This window comes from Thunnus thynnus, chromosome 1 (genome assembly GCF_963924715.1).
Source record: "Thunnus thynnus chromosome 1, fThuThy2.1, whole genome shotgun sequence".
NCBI lineage: Eukaryota > Metazoa > Chordata > Actinopteri > Scombriformes > Scombridae > Thunnus > Thunnus thynnus.
The window spans coordinates 1,878,416-1,902,575 of record NC_089517.1 but is presented as its reverse complement, the minus strand read 5'-3'; the positions used below and the strand labels follow the sequence as shown (position 1 = coordinate 1,902,575).

General features: G+C 39.0%; 1 protein-coding gene and 1 long non-coding RNA gene across 2 annotated transcripts; both read right to left on the bottom strand.

Annotated features, from left to right (window-relative positions):
* Positions 1-4,090: 4,090 nt before the first annotated feature.
* LOC137188820 (NLR family CARD domain-containing protein 3-like) lies at positions 4,091-9,632 on the bottom strand. Its single transcript, XM_067598402.1, has 7 exons — positions 9,626-9,632; positions 9,009-9,323; positions 6,954-8,757; positions 6,670-6,843; positions 5,835-6,008; positions 5,648-5,694; positions 4,091-4,932 (listed from the first exon to the last, which is right to left on the bottom strand). The coding sequence occupies exons 1-7, from the start codon at positions 9,630-9,632 to the stop codon at positions 4,382-4,384; spliced, it is 3,072 nt and encodes a 1,023-aa protein (XP_067454503.1). The 3' UTR covers positions 4,091-4,381.
* A 5,451-nt stretch (positions 9,633-15,083) lies between these two features.
* Positions 15,084-17,180, bottom strand: LOC137181850 (uncharacterized). Its single transcript, XR_010928199.1, has 3 exons — positions 16,331-17,180; positions 15,559-15,660; positions 15,084-15,195 (listed from the first exon to the last, which is right to left on the bottom strand). It is a non-coding gene; the product is annotated as an uncharacterized lncRNA (long non-coding RNA).
* Between the last annotated feature and the right edge of the window lie 6,980 nt (positions 17,181-24,160).

The following is a 24,160-nucleotide window of genomic DNA, read 5'->3' as shown; positions in this document are numbered from 1 at the left end:
CTCTTTCCAAGCCTTTGGCAGTGTTCCTCCTTCACGCACTATGGAGGTGTATTGCCTGATTTACAAATAGATCTTTTCATTTCATCTAAAGTGAATGAACAATTGATCGGTTGATCTACTCCTTTCCAATTCTCCTAAATGTTGTCTGTCAGTTATTTTTGTTCTTCTTCCTTCTTCAGTCAAATTTCCTGAACCACGTATTTGAACAAATGCTTACACCATAATTTCCGATTTGCCCCTGTCTGTAACTGCTACTTCACCTTCAGATTAAGGATGGATACTCCCATTCCTTTCTGTTACCCCTACATTCTCTTAATCATACTCCACACTTCTCCTATTGGAGTTGCTCTTCTAATCCCATGACAAAATCTTTGCCAACTTCCTCTCTTTGCTTGTCTTATTGTTCTCCTCACTACAGCCTTGGCTCTCTGGTATGCAACAAAATGGTCATAATTATGCATCCTATTTAAAAGTCTAAAGGCCCTGTTCCTGTATTTTGCAGCCCTACTACACTTGTCTTTCCACCACGGAGCTGCTTTCTTTATCATCTTCCCTCTACTTTTTGGAATTGACTGATGCTGCCTCAACCATTCTTCCAAAAAGACTCTCATTTAAGTTGTCAATATCCTGACTTTCATCAACTACTGCTACTCTTTCTTCATTGATTTCCTCAAACTTATCCCACTCCACCTTTTCAAACCACCATCCCCCTATTTGTGCTGATACCTGTACCCTTTCTGCCTTAATATCCACTGTTGTGTCAATTGGATAGTAATTACTCCCAGTGCAAGACTCTTCCCATAAATCCCAGTTACATTTCCCAGCCGAAGTATTAGTCACCAGTGTCAAGTCCAGTAAAGATTCCTGTCCTGTAAATGGGCTGCATTTATATAGTGCCTTTCTAGTCTTTCTAGTCAAAGTGCTTTACACTGCATGCCACATTCACCCATTCACACACACATTCATACACTGATGGCAGAGGCTGCCAGACAATGGCATCAGGAGTTTCTAATCATTCACACACACTGAGGGCACAGGCTTTGGGAGCAATGAGGGGCTAAGTATCTTGCCCAAGGACACTTCGGCATGCGGACTGGAGGAGCCGGGGATCGAACCAGAGATCCCTAAATTAGTGGACAACACGCTCTACCTCCTGAGCCACAGCTGTCCTGTGTGTACATGACAGCTATCATTCAGACATACCAACTCTTTTTCCTCAAAGAGAGCCTCTACTATTTGACCATTAAAGTCTAAGTGCCCCCCACCCCAGGGTGGTTCGGTCAAACGGCATGGGGTTTGTTTTGATGATGAGAGGAGAGACTGAAGAGCCTTGTAAATGAGAAGTTATTTTTGTTGACAAAGCTAGTTTTTCCTTCAGGAGAACTCCTGATGGACTCTTCGCAATTGTCTTTTAATCTCATCACAAGGTATGGACATTAAATTTACGAAGATAATGCAAAGAAATGACAGGAATTTTGCAAAATTGCGAGCTTGACCTGAACTACAAATCTCCTTTTTCCAACTTTACCCGATTAAGACATGGATTATTTTTTATTTGTTTTATGGAAAGGAAAATTGCGTGAAGGCATGAGGTAAGCTGACAACTAGTGATTTTAACATATGATGACTGATTGCAGAATTCATGGAGGCTAATTTTGGGTTAGCTAGATGTGGTGAACATATAACATTAAGTGCAATCCTTTACTCAGATCCTTCACTAAAGTAAAAGTACCAATACAGCAATGTAAAAATACTCCATTACAAATAAAAGTCCTGCTTGGTAAATCCTACGACAGTAAAAGTACATAAGTATTATGATCTTGATGTAGTTAAAGTATTGCAGTCAAAGTACATAAGTATTATTATGAGCTTGATGTAGTTAAAGTATTGCAGTAAAAGTACATAAGTATTATGATCTTGATGTAGTTAAAGTATTGCAGTCAAAGTGCATGAGTATTATGAGCTTGATGTAGTTAAAGTATTGCAGTAAAAGTAGTGGTTTGGTCCCTCTGACTGATATATTATTATATATGACATATAATATATAATATATAGTGGGGTACAAAAAGCTTTAAAAGGGGAGATCTTCACTGTCACAGAACACATGCTAAATTTATGAGCCAACATGTTTGCTTGTGCGTACAACTTTCAACACTGTCTGTAAATGTCCCTATCATCTGATAAATCATTGGTTATATACTGGCCCAAATATTTAACCTCATCACACTCATTAAGGGCAATGCCAGACAGGAAGAAATCAGGAAATACTAATTTTCTGTCTTCTCTACTTCTGACTATCATAATATTACTCTTCGTTGCATTATATTTGATGTCAAAATCTATACCATATTGTGAACATACCCTCAACAACTGCTGAAGACCAGCACTACATGGACCAAATCATCTGCGTACATAAGGTGGTTAATGAGAGAATTACCAACTATACACCCTGTTCCACATCTTTTCAACTGCAGTGACAGATCATCCATATAGATGTTAAAAAGGAAAGGAGACAAAATACTGCCTTGTTTAACTTCATTATTCACATGGAACGGAGAAGATACAGAATTTTCCCATCTAATTTGCATCGTCTGATGAGCGTGCCAAAAAAACAGGATTCTAACTAAAAATCTAGGAACACTTCTTTCATGTAATTTATTAAATAGTTTTTCATGATTTATATGGCCAAAGGCTTTAGAAGCATCAATAAAACATATAAAAAATGTGGAATTTTTGTATTTATCTAAACTCTCCTTAAAAGCAAAAATGCACATATCAGTGCCATGTTTATGTTTAAAGCCAAACTGGTTGTCAGAAGTCAGGATGTACTGTTCCAGCCTATTTAATAGAGTTCTCTCCAGCACTTTGGACAGAATACTGGCTAAGGCTATAGGCCTGTAATTCTCCGAGCTGTTTAGTTTACTAGCTTTATCTTTAATGACAGGCACTAGTATAACAGATAAAATAGAGTCAGGTAGAATACCATGGACTAATAACCCAGTAAAACAAATAGAAAGCAAAGGGTAGAGTTTTTTATGTTATCCATACCAGATGCCTTATTATCTCCTAGCTTCATGACAGCGTCTTGGACTTCTTGTGGGGTGACAATCACATCTCCATTATTGTCTATGTTGCCCACAATAAACGAGTTGCTTTTAACACAGTTGAACAGATCATAGTAATGTTTCTGCCACAACCAAGAATTTTTTTTCTGAGCCACTTACTCCGTCAATATTCAATAGTAGCGAAGTTTTACAATTATTCATTATTATGACTTCTTTCCAGAAATTTTTAGGACTATTATTTTGCAACTTCCTCGCAAGTGAGTCAGATCTCATTGTATTCTCATTCCTTTTAATAAATCGAAGGGCATATTTAAAATTTGCATTTGCACGTTTCTTATGTTCAAATAAGGGACCATGTTTATTTCTACCCAATTCTACCCACGCTTTAAAAGCCCTTCTAGCCTCAGCATGAAGCTCTTTTACATAGTCATTCCAACCTGGCTTAGCATGGTACACATTAGACTTATGTTTATAAAAAGGCCTGCTTGAGATAAGGAGAGACTCCACAATGGAATCATACATACAACATAACTCATTACTAAGTTGCGGATTCTTACAATTCATATCACAACAAACAGTTTAGATTTAGTCCACTTTAGTGGTTCCCAACCTATGGGTCCTACCCCTCAAAAGGGTCACCAGATAAATCTGAGGGGTGGTGAGATGATTAATGGGAGAGGAAAGCAGAAAAAACAAAGTTCTGATACACAAATCTGTTTTCAGTTTTTGGACTTTTTCTCTAATCTTTGATTTTTGCTGAAATATTGAATCATTTGAACATTCATTGAAATGAAAGCATGTGAGAAGTTTAGAGGGAAAAATCACTATTTGATGGAGCTGTTAACAACGCATAGACATCTGAAATGTGACCCCAACTACACACTGCTTTTAGTAAGATGTCAAAAGCCAAAAACGTTGGAAACCACCGGTTTCATCTTTAACAATGTGTTGTATTTTAAAAGCTTGTTATATTGTCCATTGTGTCTGTAAAGTGAGGACGCTTTCAAAGATAATGCCAATTTTTATTGATGATGGTGTGATAAAATACATGAGAGAACCATAAAAACACTCTGGGCTTCCACAGCTGGACAGATGTTATTTTATTAAAACATGAATAGAGCTGCATGCTGCTCATTGGATCCTGACAGTAACAACAGCAGAGTCAACTGAGACAAATCAATGAATCATGTAGAAGGAAAAATAAGTGAGTGTTTGAGTCTGAGACAGATCTGCTTCACAGTGCAGAGTGTGTGTGATGTTTGATTTCAGCAGCTGATCTTCAGTCAGATGGATGTACACAGGAGAGACTCTCCCTCCTACAGAGGACACAGAGATACTGAGGAACCAGACAAGACTCCAAACCCAGCATACAGAGGCTGAGTGAATGTGGTGTTGAAGGTGTAGAGGTGGTTCAGTGTTTCAGAGGAGACTCTGTAGAAGGACAAAGTGCCAGCAGGACAGTCCACATACACTGCTACTCTGTTAGAGACAGAGGAGGAAGAGGAGGAGGAGGAGGAGGAGGAGATGGATGTTGTTTTCTTATTGTGACAGACAGAGTAACGACCATCATCAGGGCAGTACAGACTCCAAGACTGATCATTCCATCCGAGCACACAGTCATAACTGCCCCCTTTCCTTCTGATTCCTCTGTAAGTCACTGATATATTAACTTTTCCTCTCCACTCGACCTCCCAGTAACAGCGACCAGTCAGGACATTTCCACACAGCAGCTGAGGCCACTCATCAAATCTGTCTGGATGGTCAGGATATGACTGATGCTTCTCCACACGTGTCACCTTCCTGTTGTTGTCAGACAGTTTGAGTTTTCTGTTTGTTGTGTTTGTGTCCAGTTCCAGTTCACAGGCATCTGATGGAGAGAACAAGACAAAATACAGCTGCAGTTTATCATCTGTTGATTAATTAACAATTTTAGTGTCAATCACTGAAATTAAACCATTCAAACTGAAACCATCTCCATGACAACTGAGACACTCCATCCACTGCTGAAGGCCATGAGATGTGACTGATGGCTTTTGAGATATAGAGTAAGTGGACTTTCTGAAGAGAATTTTTTTGCCAAATTCAAACTTAAACTTCATTCCAGCTGCGTCTGTTGTTTGTCTAAATGTCAATTCAACAGCTCAGTTGGAACACTAACAGTCAATATGACAGTGGAGATGTCAGTAATATTCATGTTCTTTTCAATGAAGTTTGGTGTAAAGTGAAGGTCTTTGCACATCTGTTTTCATCTCAAACTGTCATCTGCTAGAAACAGATTTTTGTCCAAATGTTCCAAACAGCTGAAGTCAGTATGAATGAATGAACTTTATCTGCAGGTGAGACATGACTGGCATTTTGGAGCAGGTAGCGCCACCATGTGGCCATTTATAAAACATTTCTCTTTTAACTCCTGAACTTTGACCAACAGATAGAAATTTCTGTTTCATGGACTCATTGGTTCAAGATAAATGTCAGTTTCGGCCAAAACAGATTTTGCATTATTTTTTAACATTTTTCACTTATTTTACATGTCATCCAGTTTTTATCCAAATTCTCATGAATCAAACTGAAAACACACGCACACTTCCTCAGACCAGGTTTCAGTCTCTGCAGTCCACCATAGTTCACCCTGGAAGAAGAGACAAAGTCACAATCAACTTCATGAACCTTCACTCATATCCACCATTAAAAATGAACCAGAGGCCTTCAGTTAGTCAGAGTGTCTGTCCATCTGTCCATACCTGAGAGTGTCCACCTTTCTGTCCATACCTGAAAGTGTCCAGTCTCCAATGTGGATCCTCCCGTCCAGCAGACAGCAGCTTCTCTCCTGAGCCACCTGGATGATTGTAGCTCAGCTCAAGTTCTCTCAGATGGGAAGGATTGGAGCTCAGAGCTGAGGCCAGAGAAGCACAGCCTTCCTCTGTGATCAGACATCCTGACAGACTGAACACAAACAACAGTTGCCCTAAGAGCTTAAAAACATTCTCAACTCAATAAACATTATTTTGTCCTTCAGGCCTTTATGTTTGTGGTGTGCGTTACACTCAGCACCCCCTACTGTATGCAGATACATGTTAGGTTAGAAGTATGAGAGAATATATTAAAAATGTAACATATTTTTCATTCCAATTATGTTCACTGTATGATTGCAGTAATTTAATTAGCAACCGTAGTGTCTTGAATCATATTTGTAATTTGATTTCATTCGGTGTTTAAACATTTAATTTGCAGTATTTTCCAAAAAAATGTTAAATGTAAAGGAAATCATGTGGAACATTTCCTGAGCAACAGATCTGCTCTGTATGTTCACCTGCATGTAGAGGACATGACAGTAATTCTGTGTTGTATATTTTGTTATTCTTTCCATTATACTAGATTCTCATGACTTTATGCACATTGAGTCGTCATTGAAGATTAAATAACAGAAACATATATCCTGACTCTCATGTTGGCAAGAAAGGAGTTTGACTTACTGTAAACTTGATATTACAACACTTCAACTCAGACAGTACACAAAGTCTTTTTAGTATCAAAAACTCTTCATGTAAATTAGAAACTGGAGGGAAGCCAAAACATACTTAAAATACATAGTAATAAAAATGACCTGAGAGTTTCCAGTCTGCAGTGTTGATTCTCCAGTCCAGCAGACAGCAGCTTCACTCCTGAATCTCGAAGGTCATTGTTACTCAGATCAAGCTCTCTCAGACTAGAGGACTGGGAGCTGAGAACTGAGGACAGAGCTGCACAGCTTCTCTCTGAGAGGTTACAGTCACTCAGCCTGAAGAAGTATCAGCAGAACAAAAGGTTATGATTTAGTAACAAACATTAATTTTCTTCCTTGAGAAAAGAATAAACTACATTTATCTGGATAGTTCTGTGTGCACGTACAGAGCTTTGCTGGAAGCTTTGACCACTGGAAGCAGCCTCAGAAGAGCCTCCTCTGAAGCAGAGTAATTCTTCAGGTCAAACACGTTCAGGTCCTTTTCTGATGACAGTAAGATAAAGACCAGAGCAGACCACTGAGCAGGAGACAGTTTATCTGTGGAGAGACTTCCTGATCTCAGGTACTGTTGGATTTTTTTCACTAGAGAATGATCATTCAGTTCATTCAGACAGTGGAACAGATTGATGCTTCTCTCGGCAGACAGATTCTCATTGATCTTCTTCCTGATGTACTTGACTGTTGTCAGATTGGTCTGTGAGCTACTTCCTGTCTGTGTCAGCAGACCTCGTAGGAGAGTCTGATTGGTCTGCAGTGAAAGACCCAGGAGAAAGCGGAGGAACAAGTCCAGGTGACCATTTGGACTCTTTAAGGCCTCGTCCACAGCACTCTGGTAAAAGCCTGTTGGTTCCGGTTTGTCTTTAAATAGTTTAGACCACCAGAATGTTGTTTGTTCTTCTGACAGCAGATTGACTCCAGAGTTGATGAATTTCAGATGGACATGAAGAGCAGCCAGAAACTCCTGAATGCTTAGATGGACGAAGCAGAACACCTTGTCCTGGTACAGCCCTCTCTCCTCTTTAAAGATCTGTGTGAACAGTCCTGAATACATTGAGGCTGCTCTGATATTGATGCCACACTCTTTCAGGTCTGATTCATAAAAGATCAGGTTGCCTTTCTGCAGCTGCTCAAAAGCCAATTTTCCGAGAGCCTCAATCATCTTCCTGCTCTTTTTATTCCAGTGTGGATCTGCCTCAGCTCCTCCATCATACTTGACGTTCTTCAGTTTGGACTGAAGCACCAGGAAGTGGATGTACATCTCAGTCAGGGTCTTGGGCAGCTCTCCTCCCTCTCTGCTTTTCAACACATCCTCCAGAACTGTAGCAGTGATCAAGCAGAAGACTGGGATGTGGCACATGATGTGGAGGCTTCGTGATGTCTTGATGTGGGAGATGATGCTGCTGGACTGCTTCTTATCTCTGAATCTCTTCCTGAAGTACTCCTCTTTCTGTGGGTCAGTGAACCCTCTGACCTCTGTCACCAAGTCGACACACCAATGAGGGATCTGATTGGCTGCTGTAGGCCGTGTGGTTATCCAGAGGCGAGCAGAAGGAAGCAGTGTCCCCTTGATTAGGTTTGTCAGCAGCACATCCACTGAGGTGGACTCTGTAACATCAGTCAGGGTCTCACTGTTGTGGAAGTCCAAAGGAAGTCGACACTCATCCAGACCGTCAAAGATGAACACAACCTGGAACTCTTCAAACCTGCAGATTCCTGCTTCTTTGGTTTCAGTAAAGAAGTGATGAACAAGTTCCACCAAGCTGTACTTTTTCTCTTTCAGCACATTCAGCTCTCTGAAAGTGAATGGAAATGTGAACTGTATGTCCTGGTTGGCCTTGTCTTCAGCCCAGTCCAGAGTGAACTTCTGTGTTAAGACTGTTTTCCCAATGCCAGCCACTCCCTTTGTCATTACTGTTCTGATTGGTTCATCTCTCCCAGGTGAGTCTTTAAAGATGTCTTCTTGTCTGATTGCTGTTTCTGGTCTGTCTGGTTTCCTGGATGCTGTTTCAATCTGTCTGACCTCATGTTCATCATTGACCTCTGTAGTCTCTCCCTCTGTGATGTAGAGCTCTGTGTAGATTTTATTCAGAAGGGTTGGGTTTCCTGCTTTAGCAATCCCCTCAAACACACACTGGAACTTCTTCTTCAGGTTAGACTTGTGTTTACGTTGACACTCTGCAGCAGGGGTTTCTGAATGAACAAACAACAAATTAAATCAGTGAGTGGCTCCTACAGAAAGTCTAGAATTCTGAACATGTAACTGTGTCTGTATAGTTTTTCCTCCATCAATTTTATTCAGCTCAGTGCATCAGTGGAGGACAACAGCCTCTGATCTGATACAGATGTGTGCAGCATATTTACAGTAGAATTTGAAATATAAACCTCTCCCACGATGCTTCAATTTCCTCTCCATCATGTTAAATCTTTTGAAATCCTCTTACTGCTCTGCAGACAGTCAGCCAGCTCCTCCTGCTTCATTTTCCTCAGGAAGTGCAGTGTGATCTTCAGAAATGCCTCTCTGCTGCACCTCATCTGCTCTTCCTCCTCACTGTTCAACACCTCCTCATCCTCACTCTGACTCTCTAAGCCTTCTGTGTAATCTGGACTCAGACCCCTCTGGACTCTCTTCAGCTCCTTCTTCACAAAAGTGACTATGTTCTCCTCCAGCAGCTGGAACAGAAAGATACACTGAACATTTAATTTAAACTGGTAAAACACAACATATGATTCATCTGTAAGTCTGAAGGCCTTCTGGTCTTAATAGAGCAGCATGGACACTGTTAGGACCTGAATGGTACTTTAGTATTTAATCTGTGGTTGATGGAGTTAATAGTAAAACGTGTGTTTGTGCAGGTACATGCCATAAAGATGGAGTCCAGGTGTGTTTTATTCTGTTGTGCAGACTGATCACTGGGAACTTGTGAGCTCTGCTGCTGAACTCTGTGGAGAAAACATTTAAGGACATTACTCAAATCTGCACACAGCTTATTAAAGATGTTCAGTCATGATGACAAAATGAACTCCTGTAAATGCTGGATACTGGATTTCAAGTTCTTACCTTCCATCAGCAGGTTCTCCAACTTTAAAAGTAATAGGAGGATCCATAGAGCCGTCACTCTTCATGGACATACAGCTGGGTTCAGGAGAGTCTGCTCTCTGCTGCTGCATCCTTATACAAATAAAACGGTGACATAATCATGCAGTTAAAATCAAAAAATGAGTGATTAATCATTAGTTTAAATCCCATATGATCTTTCAGAACTGAGAGACTGATGAGTCCAAATTTCTCCAGTGATGAAAAGAGGATGGCAGGCGACTTGGTCATGAGTCAACAGAAGAAGAAGGAAGTGAGGATGTTCCACAGGAATTCAATGGTTTAGTAACAATCTGTGCCAACCTCAGTAACTAAAGATGGAACTATAAACATCCCAGTTCATCCTTCAGATGGATGAACACAATGTCAAGGAGCTTTACTCTGTACAGACTCTGTTAGAGGAAGTAAAATGTGATCCATGCATCTTTTTAAAAACAGGCCCTGGTGCTTTATGTGTTTTCAGAGATCTTATGGCATCAGCTTCCTCTTTTTGTGTAATGTCTTCATCCATCCATTGTTTATTACCTTCTTTGAATTTTGTCAGAGTAAGATTTCCTGTAAATTATGAGAATAATCTCCTGTCCATTTCCCCATCTGATCCATACAGATCCTGATAATAATTTTCAAAACATTTCTGATTTGAATGGGGTCATTTAACATACTGCCCTCTTGATCTGTGAGAGAAAAAAAGAAAAAATCCTTTTTTCTTCTTTTTCTCCTTCTTGTTTTGTGTTGTTTGTTTGTTTATTTAGAAGAGAGGAGGGAGAAGAAGAAGAAAAAAAGGTATGAAAGCTGTGGACTGTGACTGCGGGGATGCCGTGGTCCTGCTTGATGCCCTCACTTGCTATTATTTCTGTAAATTAAAGAGTATGGTCTAGACCTGATCTATATGAAAAGTGCCCTGAGATAACTTTGTGATTTGGCGTTATATAAATAAAACTGAACTGAATTGAATTGAAATTAAACTGGATATAAACTGTGCCTATTGGAGCCAGTAGCCTACATGATTGTGAGCTACAAAGGGGTCTGGATTAGGTAAATTAATATTGTAATTATATCAATGTATTGTCTGTTAAAATGAATAAGATGAAATAAATAGAGTGAAAAAGAAAGGAGGTGGTGTGTTACATGTCAGTGCTGTTTGCTGTCCTGAGGGCAGCAAACACCTGCCAACACTGAATAAGAAGCTCTGTGAGAGAGGGGGCTGAGTCTTTTTGAGATGAAGATGTTCCTGTCAAACTGAAAAATTATCAGCTGTCCAATCACAGCTTGGAGGCAGCGCTATGGGTGGGGCTTATTAACACAAGCACAAGGTGAAGTCAAACATGACTGACAGCCTTTGACAATGAAACCACTTCCTGTGGGCTGAGGGACAGAACTACTGACTATGTTTAGTTCCATTTGTGAGACTGTTTGCAGTTTTAATGAGATGGATTGTGCTACATGAAAGATCAGACAAGACAACAAACACTGAAATGTAACACACATTTTCACTTTATTCTCTGTGCTGATTTGATTTTAATGTGGCCTGAGAAACCTTCATTGTCTCTTTACCAAAGGTTTTTCAGTTAATTATGACACAGCAAACACTTACATGAAAAGGAAACACATATACATAACATGCATTGTATCTCATTTTCTTTCTTTCTCTCTTTGATTTGTTTTTAATGATCCATTTTAGAATTTTTCTCATCTTCCATAAATGAAAAACATTGTACACCTTGATGTCACTGCTGAAACAATATACTGATTCCTCTTTTCAGGAGAGTCAGATCATATCAAATTTCACTTTAAGTTCTTACCTTCCATTTTCAGGTTGTCCAACTTTAAAGTAAATAGGATGACCCATAGAGCGGTCACTCTTCATGGACACACAGCTGGGTTCAGGAGAGTCTGTCCTCTGCTGCTGTATTCTAATACAAATAAAACAGTGACAAAAGCATTCAGTTAAAAGCAAAAAAGAGGGATAAATCATTAGTTTAAACCCCAGAATTAAATATAAATCTTTCAGAACAGAGAGACTGATAAGTTCAAATTCCTCCAGTGATGAAAAGAGGATGGCAGGCGACTTGGTCATGAGTCAACAGAGGAAGAAGGAAGTGAGGATGTTCCACAGGAATCCCATGGTTTAGTAACAATCTGTGCCAATCTCAGTAACTAAAGATGGAACTATAAACATCCCAGTTCATCCTTCAGATGGATGAACACAATGTCAAGGAGCTTTACTCTGTACAGACTCTGTTAGAGGAAGTAAAATGTGATCCACGCATCTTTTTAAAAACAGGCCCTGGTACTTTATGTGTTGTCAGAGATCTTATGGCATCAGCTTCCTCTTTTTCTGTAATGTCTTCATCCATCAATTGTTTAGTATCTTCTTTGAATTTTGTCAGAGTAAGAGTTCCTGTAAATTATGAGAATAATCTCCTGTCCATTTCCCCATCTGATCCATACAGATCCTGATAATAATTTTCAAAACATTTCTGAATTGAATGCGGTCATTTAACATACTGCCCTCTTGATCTGTGAGAGAAAAAGGGAAAAAATCATTTTTTCTTCTTTTTCTCCTTCTTGTTTTGTGTTGTTTGTTTGTTTATTTAGAAGAGAGGAGGGGGAAGAAGAAGAAAAAGAAGAAAAAAAGGTATGAAAGGTGTGGACTGTGACTACGGGGTCCTGCTTGATGCCCTCGCCTGCTATTATTATTATTATTATGAGTCATATCTCTATTGTTATTATCATTGTTAATGTTATTATTGTTGTTTATTATGCTTCTCTGTGTGTCTCTCCCCCCTCTCTCCCTCCCTCTTTCCCTCTCAACCCAACTGGTCAAGGTAGATGGCCGCCTACCTAGAGCCCGGTTCTGCTTGAGGTTTCTTCCCGTTAAGGGGGAGTTTTTCCTCGCTGCTGTCACCAAGTGCTGCTCATGGAGGAATGTTTGGTCTCTATAAATTAAAGAGTATGGTCTAGACCTGATCTATATGAAAAGTGCCCTGAGATAACTTCTGTTGTGATTTGGCGTTATATAAATAAAACTGAACTGAAATTAAACTTGGTATTAACTGTGCCTATTGGAGCCAGTACATGAGGGTGAGCTACAAAGGGGTCTGGATTAGGTGGATTAATATTGTAATTATATCAATGTATTGTCTGTCAAATTGAATAAAATGAAATAAATAAAGTGAAAAAGAAAAAATAAATCAAACCACAGAGAACAAAGTGAGGAGGTGTGTTACATGTCAGTGTTGTCCTGCAGAGGGCAGCAAACACCTGCCAACACTAAATAAGAAGCGCTGTGAGAGAGGGAGCTGAGTCTTTTTGAGATGAAGATGTTCCTGTCAAACTGAAAAATAATCAACTGTTCAATCACAGCTTGGAGGTAGCGCCATGGGCGGAGCTTATTAACACAAGCACAAGGTGAAGTCAAACATGATTGACAGTCTTTGACAATGAAACAGTTTCCTGTGGGCTGAGGGACAGAACTACTGACTGTATGTTTAGTTCCATTTGTGAGACTGTTTGCAGTTTTAATGAGATGGATTGTGCTACATGAAAGAACAGACAAGACAACAAAAACTGAAATGTAACACACATTTTCACTTTGTTTTCTGTGCTGATTTGATTTTAATGTACCAAAGGTTTTTCAGTTAATTATGACACAGTAAACACATGAAAAAGAAACACATATACATAACGTGTATTGTATCTCATTTTCTTTCTTTCTTTCTTTCTTTCTTTCTTTCTTTCTTCGATTTGTCTTTAATGATCCCTTTTAGAATTTTTCTCATCTTCCATAAATGAATAACATTCTTGTGTCTAACAATCCTTTCTGTCAATTATAATTCTGTTCACTCAGTTTATCAATCCTGAGATCAATATTCTGACCTTTGCTCAGCAGGGTCCATCTTTGAAGTTAGCTCAAGACACACATACAAGTTAGCTGCTGGTCTAATTACTGGATGTGATGTTTTCAAAGTTACACACATATGTTGATATAATGACTGTGTTGCTGTCTTATAACACTGAACTCTTTGACATGTAACTGTTGCACAGGTGTACACCTTGATGTCACTGCTGAAACAATGTCCTGACTCCTCTTCTCAGGAGAGTCAGATCATAACAAACTTCGCTTTTAAATTCTTACCTTCCATCATCAGGTTGCCCAACTTTAAAGTTAACAGGATGACCCATAGAGCGGTCACTCTTCATGGACACACAGCTGGGTTCAGGAGAGTCTGCTCTCTGCTGCTGCATTCTGATACAAATAAAACAGTGACAAAAGCATGAAGTTAAAAGCAAAAAGAGGGATTAATTATTAGTTTAAATCTCAGAATTAAATAGATATCTTTCAGAACAGAGAGACTGATGAGTTCAAATTCCTCAAGTGATGAAAAGAGGATGGCAGGCGACTTGGTCATGAGTCAACAGAAGAAGAAGGAAGTGAGGATGTACCACAGGAGTTCTATGGTTTAGTGACAATCTGTACCAACCTCGGTAACTAAAGATGGAACTGTAAACATCTCAGTGCATCCTTCAGATGGATGAACACAAGCAGCTTTTACTCTGTACAGACTCTGTTAGAGGAGGTACAATGTGATCCATATATCTTTTTAAAAACTGTCCTTGATGCTCTATGTGTTTTCAGAGATCTCATGGCATGAGCTACGTCTTTTTGTGTAATGTCTTCATCCATACATTATTTATTACTTTCTTTGAATTTTGTCAGAGTAAGATTTCCTGTAAATTATGAGAATAATCTCCTGTCCATTTCCCATCTGATCCATACAGATCCTGATAATAATTTTCAAAACATTTCTGAATTGAATGCGGTCATTTAACATACTGCCCTCTTGATCTGTGAGAGAAAAGCACAAGGACAAGGTGAAGTCAAACATGATTGACAGTCTTTGACAATGAAACAGTTTCCTGTGGGCTGAGGGACAGAACTACTGACTGTATGTTTAGTTCCATTTGTGAGACTGTTTGCAGTTTTAATGAGATGGATTGTGCTGCATGAATAAAAAGACAAGACAACAAACACTGAAATGTAAAACACCTTTTCACTTTGTTTTCTATGTTCTGATTTGATTTTAACGTGGCCTGAGAAACCTTCATTGTCTCTTTACCAAAGGTTTTTCACTTAGTTATGACAGTAAACACTTACATGAAAAGGAAACACGTATACATAACGTGCATTGTATCTCATTTCTTTTCTTTCTTTGATTTTTCTTTAAGGAGCCATTTTAGAATTTTTGCATATGTTACACACACATATTGATATAGTGACCATGTTGGTGTCTTATAACAATGAACTCTTTGACATGTGACTGTTTCACAGGTGTACACCTTGATGTCACTGCTGAAACAATATATTGATTCCTCTTCTCAGTAGAGTCAGATCATAACAAACTTCACTTTTAAATTCTTACCTTCCATCAGCAGGTTGTCCAACTTTAAAGTTAACAGGATGACCCATAGAGCGGTCACTCTTCATGGACACACAGCTGGGTTCAGGAGAGTCTGTTCTCTGCTGCTGCATCCTGATACAAACAAACAATTAACAAATCAAAGAGTTGAAAAAGATGAATTTCGACCAGACTGTCAGCAGCTGAAGTTTTAGAAGAATGAAATTAAGAAGAATGAAAATCAGTAAGAAGACAGTGGATGAGTAATATTCTCCTGTTCATCAAAATGTCATCTGATGAAAGATGCGGTCTCATCTTAATTGATTAGTCGACTAATCATTTAGGTCTTTGTTAACTCAGAAAGTCAGTAGTTCACTCTGAATTATTCTGAGCTCTTATTCAGTAGTTGAGTGTCAGATGTGACAGTGAGTGTGAATAATGATGGTAGAGTGATGTGAGGGGAGAACAGTGATGGACAGTTAGAGATCCTCATCTCACCTCTGAGCTTTGGTCTGGCTGTCATGTTCCCCACACAGAGAGCTTTTAGAGGGAGGGACTCCCTCCTCTCTGTCCTCACACTGATCCATAGCAGAGAAACAGCTGCTGGGAGAGCTGCACTCAGTCATTCATCTCTCTAACATGTCACAAATACTGTAGAAAACAGTGGAGCAGCAGCTCTTCCCATCAGACACACTGACCAGGTCCATCTGAGGACTCTGCAGCCTCTGGGACAGTTCACAACATGGACAGCAAAAGAGCTTTAAGTCAAACCAAGTCTGTTTCAGTGTTGGAAGATGGTTGTGTTTTGGATTAAAATGCACCACAGCTAAATCTTTCAGTCTTCAGTCTTCTTTCAATCTTTCAGAACAGAGTGACTGATGAGTTCAAATTCCTCCAGTGATGAAAGGAGGATGGCAAGCAACTTGGTCATGAGTCAACAGAAGAAGTCCAACCGGTTCTGACATGCCATGCATTTTTCACTGATCATATGAGCTCAGGTTACAATCAAAGTGCTGCTGGTTCAACCTGAGAACCACTGACAGTAATACAAGGAAATCATTCTCAAATTGCTCTCCTTTAACTCATAAAGAAACAATTTATCAAGAATCAAAATCTTTTGTAAAACCTGGAGGATTAAATAAATATTGTGAAACAGACAATCATCATCCAGAAACATTTCGACTGTCCAGTCAAACAGTGATTCAACACAATGTGATCAAAGTGATCATGTTCATCAGACATTTACAGATTTCTGTGGTAGGATTCTCACCTGCTGAAGTCACTTCAGGTCAATTTACAGACACTTTCCACCTTCATGTGTCGAGGAAACATCAGGAGAGAAGAAGCTGCTCATTCTCCCTCGTCAGTCCTGGTGTCTGTGTGCATTTGATCTGAGGACGTTGTCACATACTCATAACTTCAGAGTCCACGTCTAAAAAAACTTCAAAGTGATGTCAAAACCAGTCTAACCTGTGGCAGAAACTCAGTCAGTGTCAGAGATATCGCACATCACATGATGTAGTTCTACTAACTGTCCACTAGATGGTGCCAACTGAACATCTAATGAGCTAAAGATCAGCTCAGCATCATCAGCTGCTGTTAGTATCTCTGACCAACAACAACACTCTGTGTCAGACAAATATTTCTGTTCTCTGTATCTCTTCCACATTAATTCATTAAATTCAAACAGAATCTGCAGCTGATGAGAAAGGTCTCTCTAAATTCTTTGGCAGCAGCCTACAGAAGGTCTCTGATCTCTTCAGTCCATATTCTACCTCCCAACCCCTCAGATCCTCTGATTAGTTACTCCTCTCTCTTCCATGTTCTGAGTCAAATCTAAAGGTAACAGAGCTTTTTCCATTGCTGCTCCCAGATGATACATTTCTCAGAGTAAACATTTCCAGAACCAAAGATATGGTTATTGACTTCCAAAAAAAGGACAAAGGGTAGAACTTGTAGAGAGCTACAGGTACATTGACGCTGATGTGACGAAGGCTTTTCTGTAGAGGTTAAACATTTTGACCTTCTCACTGATCTGTTGTTATGGGAATTTAAATGTATGAAACGGGAATCAATTAGGAAACACTGTCAAGGCAGCAAGTAAAAGCGACGTTCTCTGTGAGAGACATTTATAACACAAAGGCTGAGTCCATCCTGTCAAATCCAGACCGTCCTGCCCTCTGACAGAGATTCAGCTTTCTAAAAGTGAGGTGCAACAGGTTCAAGTTTCCATTTATCTCCTGTGCAATAAATGCTCTTAATTGTAACACATTGTAAACTGTCTCTTTGTACCTAACACAGCTCAACACTTTATTATTTCTCATCTTTATTCTTCTTCTTGTTTTCTTTGCTTTTAACATCCATGCTTTATTTTGGTCTGAACTGGATGTATAGTAGCATCACTTTTAATGTCTTTTATAGTCTTATTATGTTTTTATTGTGTTTATATTTTCATGGTTTTGGAGGAACCGCTGTTATTAGTCTTTCTAAGTCTGTACTTAAGTATAGTACTTGAGTAAATGTACTTAGTTACTTTCCACCACTGCAGACTTTGGATACACACACAATACTTGTTATTAGATCAGTTCATTGTTGGTTTAATTGTTGGTTTAATTGTTGATAATCACCAGAATTATCTTTCCACATCATAACAGTATGAAAAAAAATCAAAAGAAGCAGAATATTTATGTTTTAATTAAATTTAGCTGATAATACTTATGTACTTTTACTTGAGTAGGATTTTAACTGCAGGACTTTTACTTGTAATGGAGTATTTTTACATTGTTGTTTAACTGAAGAAAAGGATCTGAGTACTTCTTCCACCACGTGAAGACTCTCCTTTTCACAACTATGTTTCTGTTTGTTACAGTCATTTATGTACTTAATTTATGTTTTAATTAGTTAATTGTGTTTTAAATTGTGTGGTTTATTTAAAGATTATTTTAAATAAGGTGTCTTTATGTGTACGAAGGTGACAAACCTCCTCTCAGACTGTTGAAGCGGCTCGTTGCTGCTGCTGTAAGCGTTTCTGTGATGGATGACGTCGCTGAGCGTTGTGAACGGCTGTTTGCTAATGAACAGATCTGTTTAGCCAGCCGCTCCTCTGACCTCTGACCCCGCTCAGCCTCCACGCTGAAGGCAAACAGCAGCTCAGCGCTCGGTAAATATGGACGAGCAGGGAAAACACAATTATTGGGAGGAGTGTCGGCTCAACAGAAAGGGAAATGATTAAAAATGATGCAGGAATTTGGAGCCACGGAGGAAGAAAAAGTGATAAGAACAGGAAGGACTGATGATGATGGATGCACCAAACAGGAAGTGCTTTCTTTACTTAATGAGAGCAAAAAGAAGAAAATATAATTTTTCCTTCCTTCTCTCCTTCCTTTGTTCTTTCCTTCCTTTGTTTTTTTACTTCCTTCTTTTCTTTACTTTCTCCTCCTTTTCTTCCTTTATTCCTTGTTTCTTCTGTCTTTCCTTTCTTTCTCTGTCCATCCTTCTTTTTTTTACTTTTCTCCTTTCCTTCTTCCCGTCTTCCTTAATCTGGATCTGCAGATTATCTTCTGACTAGATGGATTTTTGAGGCCCACAATCAACATTAAATTTCTTAAAATAAACATAAAATAAAAACATTTTGCTTCATGATCCCTTAAATCTGATAACTCAAGAAAAGTGACCCAGATATGTACTGAGTCGGACTTTTTCCAGTTTTCCAGCTTTTCCATTAGGTGTGAAGTTGAATCAGAATATGGTATTTAGAAAAGTACAAATAATGGATTTTTACAAATATTTATTTCATACAAATATTTTAGAAATAATTTGTTTTCAGGAAGAAAAAAAGTCAAATAACAGCGTACAGGTCGGATACATACTCTCCCCTGCTCCACTGTGCTACACATACTGTACGCCGATACCAATATATCTGTGAGACATCTTTCTATAATATTCACACATGAAACTACAGTAGACTTAATGTTATGGAAAGATTGTTATGGTTAATAAAAAGTTGAACATTTGCAGGTCTGTGACAGGATGTGGACTCTGTGACAGTTAAGAATCATTTAAAATTCTTACATTTTTCAGAAAAGATCATTTAATTCCTGTCACAGTTATGCTATTGCATCCCTTTTTCATATAATTTCATCATCACAGTCCTCTCCCTCACTCTATACAAACGAGTGAAGACGAGAATTCTACGAATTTTGGCTCGTTCACGTTGTAAGCTAGCTACTCAAGACTTCTCGGTCTCGTTGTAGTGTCCGATTGTTGTTCTGTAATTGTTTGAATTTAAGCTAATCATTGTCTATGATTTTATATGTTTAAAAGGTGTTTCAGAGATGTTTATTTCATCACTTTAAGAAGTCAGCTCACGTGTCAGCTAAATTAAAAAGATATTTAATCAGTAACAGTCCATACTGTGCTCTGGCTAGAAAGATAATTTACATAATTTAGAAAAACATAAAAGAATAACCTAGCTGTAGAATCTGTGGACTGTGTTCATAATAAAAAATGTGATTAAGTTTCACTGTTTTAATACAGACGAGAGCTGTGTTCTTGTCTCTTCATCTCCCTTCACTTTTTCCTGTTTCAGGGCACAAAAAACACGTCCATCCTCTGTATCCATAGTTTCCTCCTCACTATATAAAAGGAAACTACTTCCTGCATTGACACTGAACATTAGCACTGGATGTGAACTGTGTAATATGGAGGCAAATCTTGATACTGAGCTGGTATTTACATTTAGTTTCCACTACAAACGGCAGGTTTTGATCCACACTAAACTGTTCAAGGAGGATGAGGATGTAATGACTGAAGTTAAAGAGTTTTATCTTTGAATCTGAAAAGACATTTTTTCTTTCATCTTCTTTTCTTCTTTTTGTTTCCTAGATTTTATGACAACATGAATCATGTTCTCTGCTGTCATTTTTCTCTCTCTCTCTGCTTCTCAGTGCTCATCACACCCGAAAGAGGAAGTCTCTGAAAACGACACTTTTAACTCCTGCAAGACGTTCATACAAAAGAAAACACCGCTCTGTTATTAAATCTGAGGCAGTGAAATAAACGTGTGTGTCGGCTCAGTGAAACGATGGAGCAGCGGCCGTTTGACAGACAGATATTTGCTGACGTATAACCCGGCCAGTCAGAGGTCATTACCCTGCTGACTGATGGGAAACACTTTGGTTTCCTTCCTGTCGCGGATCAGAGTGAAGCAGGACGGACACAAAACATTTCAGATGGTGTTTATGCTGCGATCATGTCATGTGGGAAAGATTCTCATGTTTAATGTTTAACTTGTAAGCGTTCACATCATCAGACAACTCCGTGAGGGTTAAACATACTGCGCATTGACAACATATACGACCCGGTCGCCAGAAGAAAACGCTGGCATTGAATATATACGTTTCAACACGTGAAATAGGTATCATATCAACATTTCTACAAATGCAGCATATTAACATTTTTACCCGTTAAATAATGATGTTTTATGATATGACAACGCTGTGGTTAAGGTCTGGTTAGGTTTAGACACAAAGACCACTTGGTTAGGGTTAGGGGAAAGATCATGATTTGGGTTAAAAAAAATAAATTAAATAAAGTAAAAGCGGCCGATGTCTCACTAAAAAAAGCCGGTTTTCTCGCCAGAAAAACGGCTGCAAATGTCCTGACATCTCGCTAAAAACACCCACTTTTGTCGGTTGAAACGGGAGGCGGACATTGGTTTCGGTTTCGAGGTGGTCTCGAACCGTGTTCTCTGCTGATTTCCAACCATCCACCTGCCCCTCCTCCTCCTATATAGGAAAGATCAACTCCTATAGCTCACATGTGAACTACATCACTTTAGAAATGTTGAGATGATACGTTTTGTTGAAATGTTAATATGCTACGTATTTCACGTGTTTAAATGTAGATATTCAACGTTTCTGTGGTTTGCAGTAACGTACAATACCAACGTTTTATTCTGGCGACCAGGCTGCAACATAACTATCTATTTAATTTGTGTTTAATCTCCTTGAAAGTTGGACTTTGGCTGGTGTTAGACGTCTGTGTATGAAACGTAGAGAGACTTTCCTCCCAAGAAAAACGACACAACAGGTTGTAACGTCGGTCGCCCAAAAACAACCTATAGTTATGTTTCAGAGACAGTTGCCATCTAGCCAACTGTGATTTTAGGTGCCAGTGAAAACAGACATATTTAAATAACCACTGCAGGGACTGTGATAGGTGGAAATAGAAAACATAATGCACATGGAATAGAAAGTAGCTGCTTGTTAGTGGTTGTAATATCAGCTTTAGCTGCTGTGGCTGGTCAGCATGGCACCTTTAGTTTAATGCTGTATTATAAAATGTAAAAACAGCGACCTGGCCTTGAGTACAAACATTATGATAGATGCTAACATAAGTTTTGGAATTCTATTATGATTTTTCTGTGCACAAGCTGAAACAACATCTGTATTTACACATTTTGATCACCTGTCATTCATTAAGGTTCACTATGTCATGGCCACTCCAGCCAAAACGTCCGGATACGCTGCTGCATCTAGCGGCCGTAGTAACTGTGAGGCGGAGCGGTGCTGCAGCTCAGATGACGTTTATATATGTGGACAGATTTCCATATTCAGAGGAGGAGGCTGGACGGAGGCTTTAACCCAACAGTAATAGCAGGAGTGCTGATACATTGTTGTTTATTTACATAAGTTGTACAACGTAGAACGTCTGACATCACTCTTGCTGTATTGATGGAGTCGGCGCTGTGGAAACGGATGTTAAACTGAGTTTATCAAGACATCAGGTCGACATGGAAGAATTTTAGAGATAAATGTCTGTGTTCAGCTTTTAACAGATAAATGTTATCAGTCAGCATCTGTCAGTCAGCTGTTTAAATGTTGCCGATGTGTTGAGTAAAGTAAAGTGGATTTTTTTTCTCTTTTGATGAAGCTAGGCTAACATTCCCCCCCCGCTCCCAGTCTTTGTGCTAAGCTAAGCTAAACATGTCCTGGACACACAGACATGAAACTGAAACACTCTGGAGTAAATATTCACACTTCAGGTTGTACTACAAGACAAAAGAGTGTTTTGATGCTGCGTCACATGATCAGCTGTTGCATTATTTCTGCAGCAGGTTTGGTTACATAACACACACACACACACACACACACACACACACAGCTCACACAAATCATGAGGCATTGACATTTTCTAAATCTCCAAATTAAATCCGCAAACAAATAATTACTCGAGTCAATGAGAACAATTAATTGCGTGCGGCCTCTGAGGACTGAATCTGCATATTGAATGAGCTCATTAACATAACGGCGAGAGATGAGCGGAGCTGCAGGAGCTGCACGTGTTTAGTCTCGTATCACTCGGCTGTTTAACCTCCTGCACACTGACACACACAAAAATACTCAACAACTAAATACTCAACTATTAACCTAATTTATTAAAAAAGAATCCAAACATATAAAACATCCGTCCTACCTGTGAAGTCTGGATAGTTTTAGTGGCAGAAACACAGAAGTTTGTTTGCTTTTATTTGCATTTTAAATTTGTAAAAGCTCAAACATCTACAAAACTAATTATGGCTGAGGTGTGAAAGTTGTGATGGAAATAAATATTTCCCAGAGATCAGCTGACAGAGGTAAATACTCTGGTAAACCTGCAGGATCTTATTACATGATGGTTTAAAGGAAAAATCCAGCATGTGAACATATACGTATTTAAATATTAAATACTGTTCTGCCTACAGTTACAATAACATGAGAAATACATTTTTATTGATTATGTTTTTTTTTCAGGTTTGGTTCAAGTTAGTTAAAGATGCTGCTGTGGCTTCAATGTTCATAAACATGTTGAGCTTCAAGTCACTTTTTTTCTGTATTAAACAGAGACCAGGATCAGGAAACACGTTCATACTGCTGTAGTTTCTACCAGCAGATGTTGTTCTGTAAGATTGGATTTGGGGGAAAAAACAGCTACGTTGTCTGTGAACATTTCTCATAAGTTGAGTTTTAACATTTTTGCAACTGGCAAAATAAGTTAATTAACAGCATTTTAGGCCAATTCATGATTCTGTGGACTCGCATGTGGTTCTGTACATTTTTCTGGGGGGTCTGCAGACACAGACGCATGTTACGCTGGATCGCAGTTAAAAAACTCAAGGCCAAACTTCTCGTTGAAAAAAATAAGGAGTCTGAATACTGAGCAGCAAAAATGCACTTTAATGCCAGGCAGAGCAAATACAGCGTTCATATACAGACCAACCAAATGCTCCGAGTTTTCACAACTCAGGGCGTTGTGTCTGAAATACCCTCGGGTCGGCATACTAGTGTCCATCCTCTTTGTTCTTTGGCCAATTACACCATCATCATTTCTTTACATCACCTGTTGTTGGCCCAAAATCTCTAAAATAGGTTTTGGCCTGAACTGGTCATATCTGGCATGACCAGTTCCATCCAGTTATGCTCTTTTAATTTATTAGTAACTGCTAAGGATCATATTACATCATCACTGCCAGATCTTCCCCTGGCTCTATTTTTTTTTTATTTCTTGATCCTCCTCAGAGATTATTTTTTAAAAAATATGAAGTTTAATGCACACACATTCAAAGTGAAGTTTAACATAAACATGCCCTCTAGTTTATCTGGTGCAGATTCTTTTAACATTATGTCATTGATTGTATGTGGTCTGTGAGGTTATATATTTATTATAATGACAATTTAACACACTACTACTTATTACTTATGAGATGCAAAATGGAAAAGATCCTAATGGCAAAGAGTGGTCATGACAGGTGTCATGAGTCTTTACACCACAAGCACCAGTAAACATGACTTTCCATAGTTGTAACAGGAAAACAGTACAAACATACAGACGAGACAGACATTCCTGTTTGCACATGTGCAGTTGACGCGCTTGCTACGCATCCAGTCACAAAGTTTGGGCTGCACGTGGACATTCGCAGAGGAGCTGTGTGGACCCTCAATAATTACGTCATGAGGACCAACATGGACCCTCGCAGCCACGGGAAGCATGAATTGGCCTTTTCTCATTAAAAAGAGAAAATGTAATTCAGCAGCATTACTTTTGTAGCAAAATGTATTTG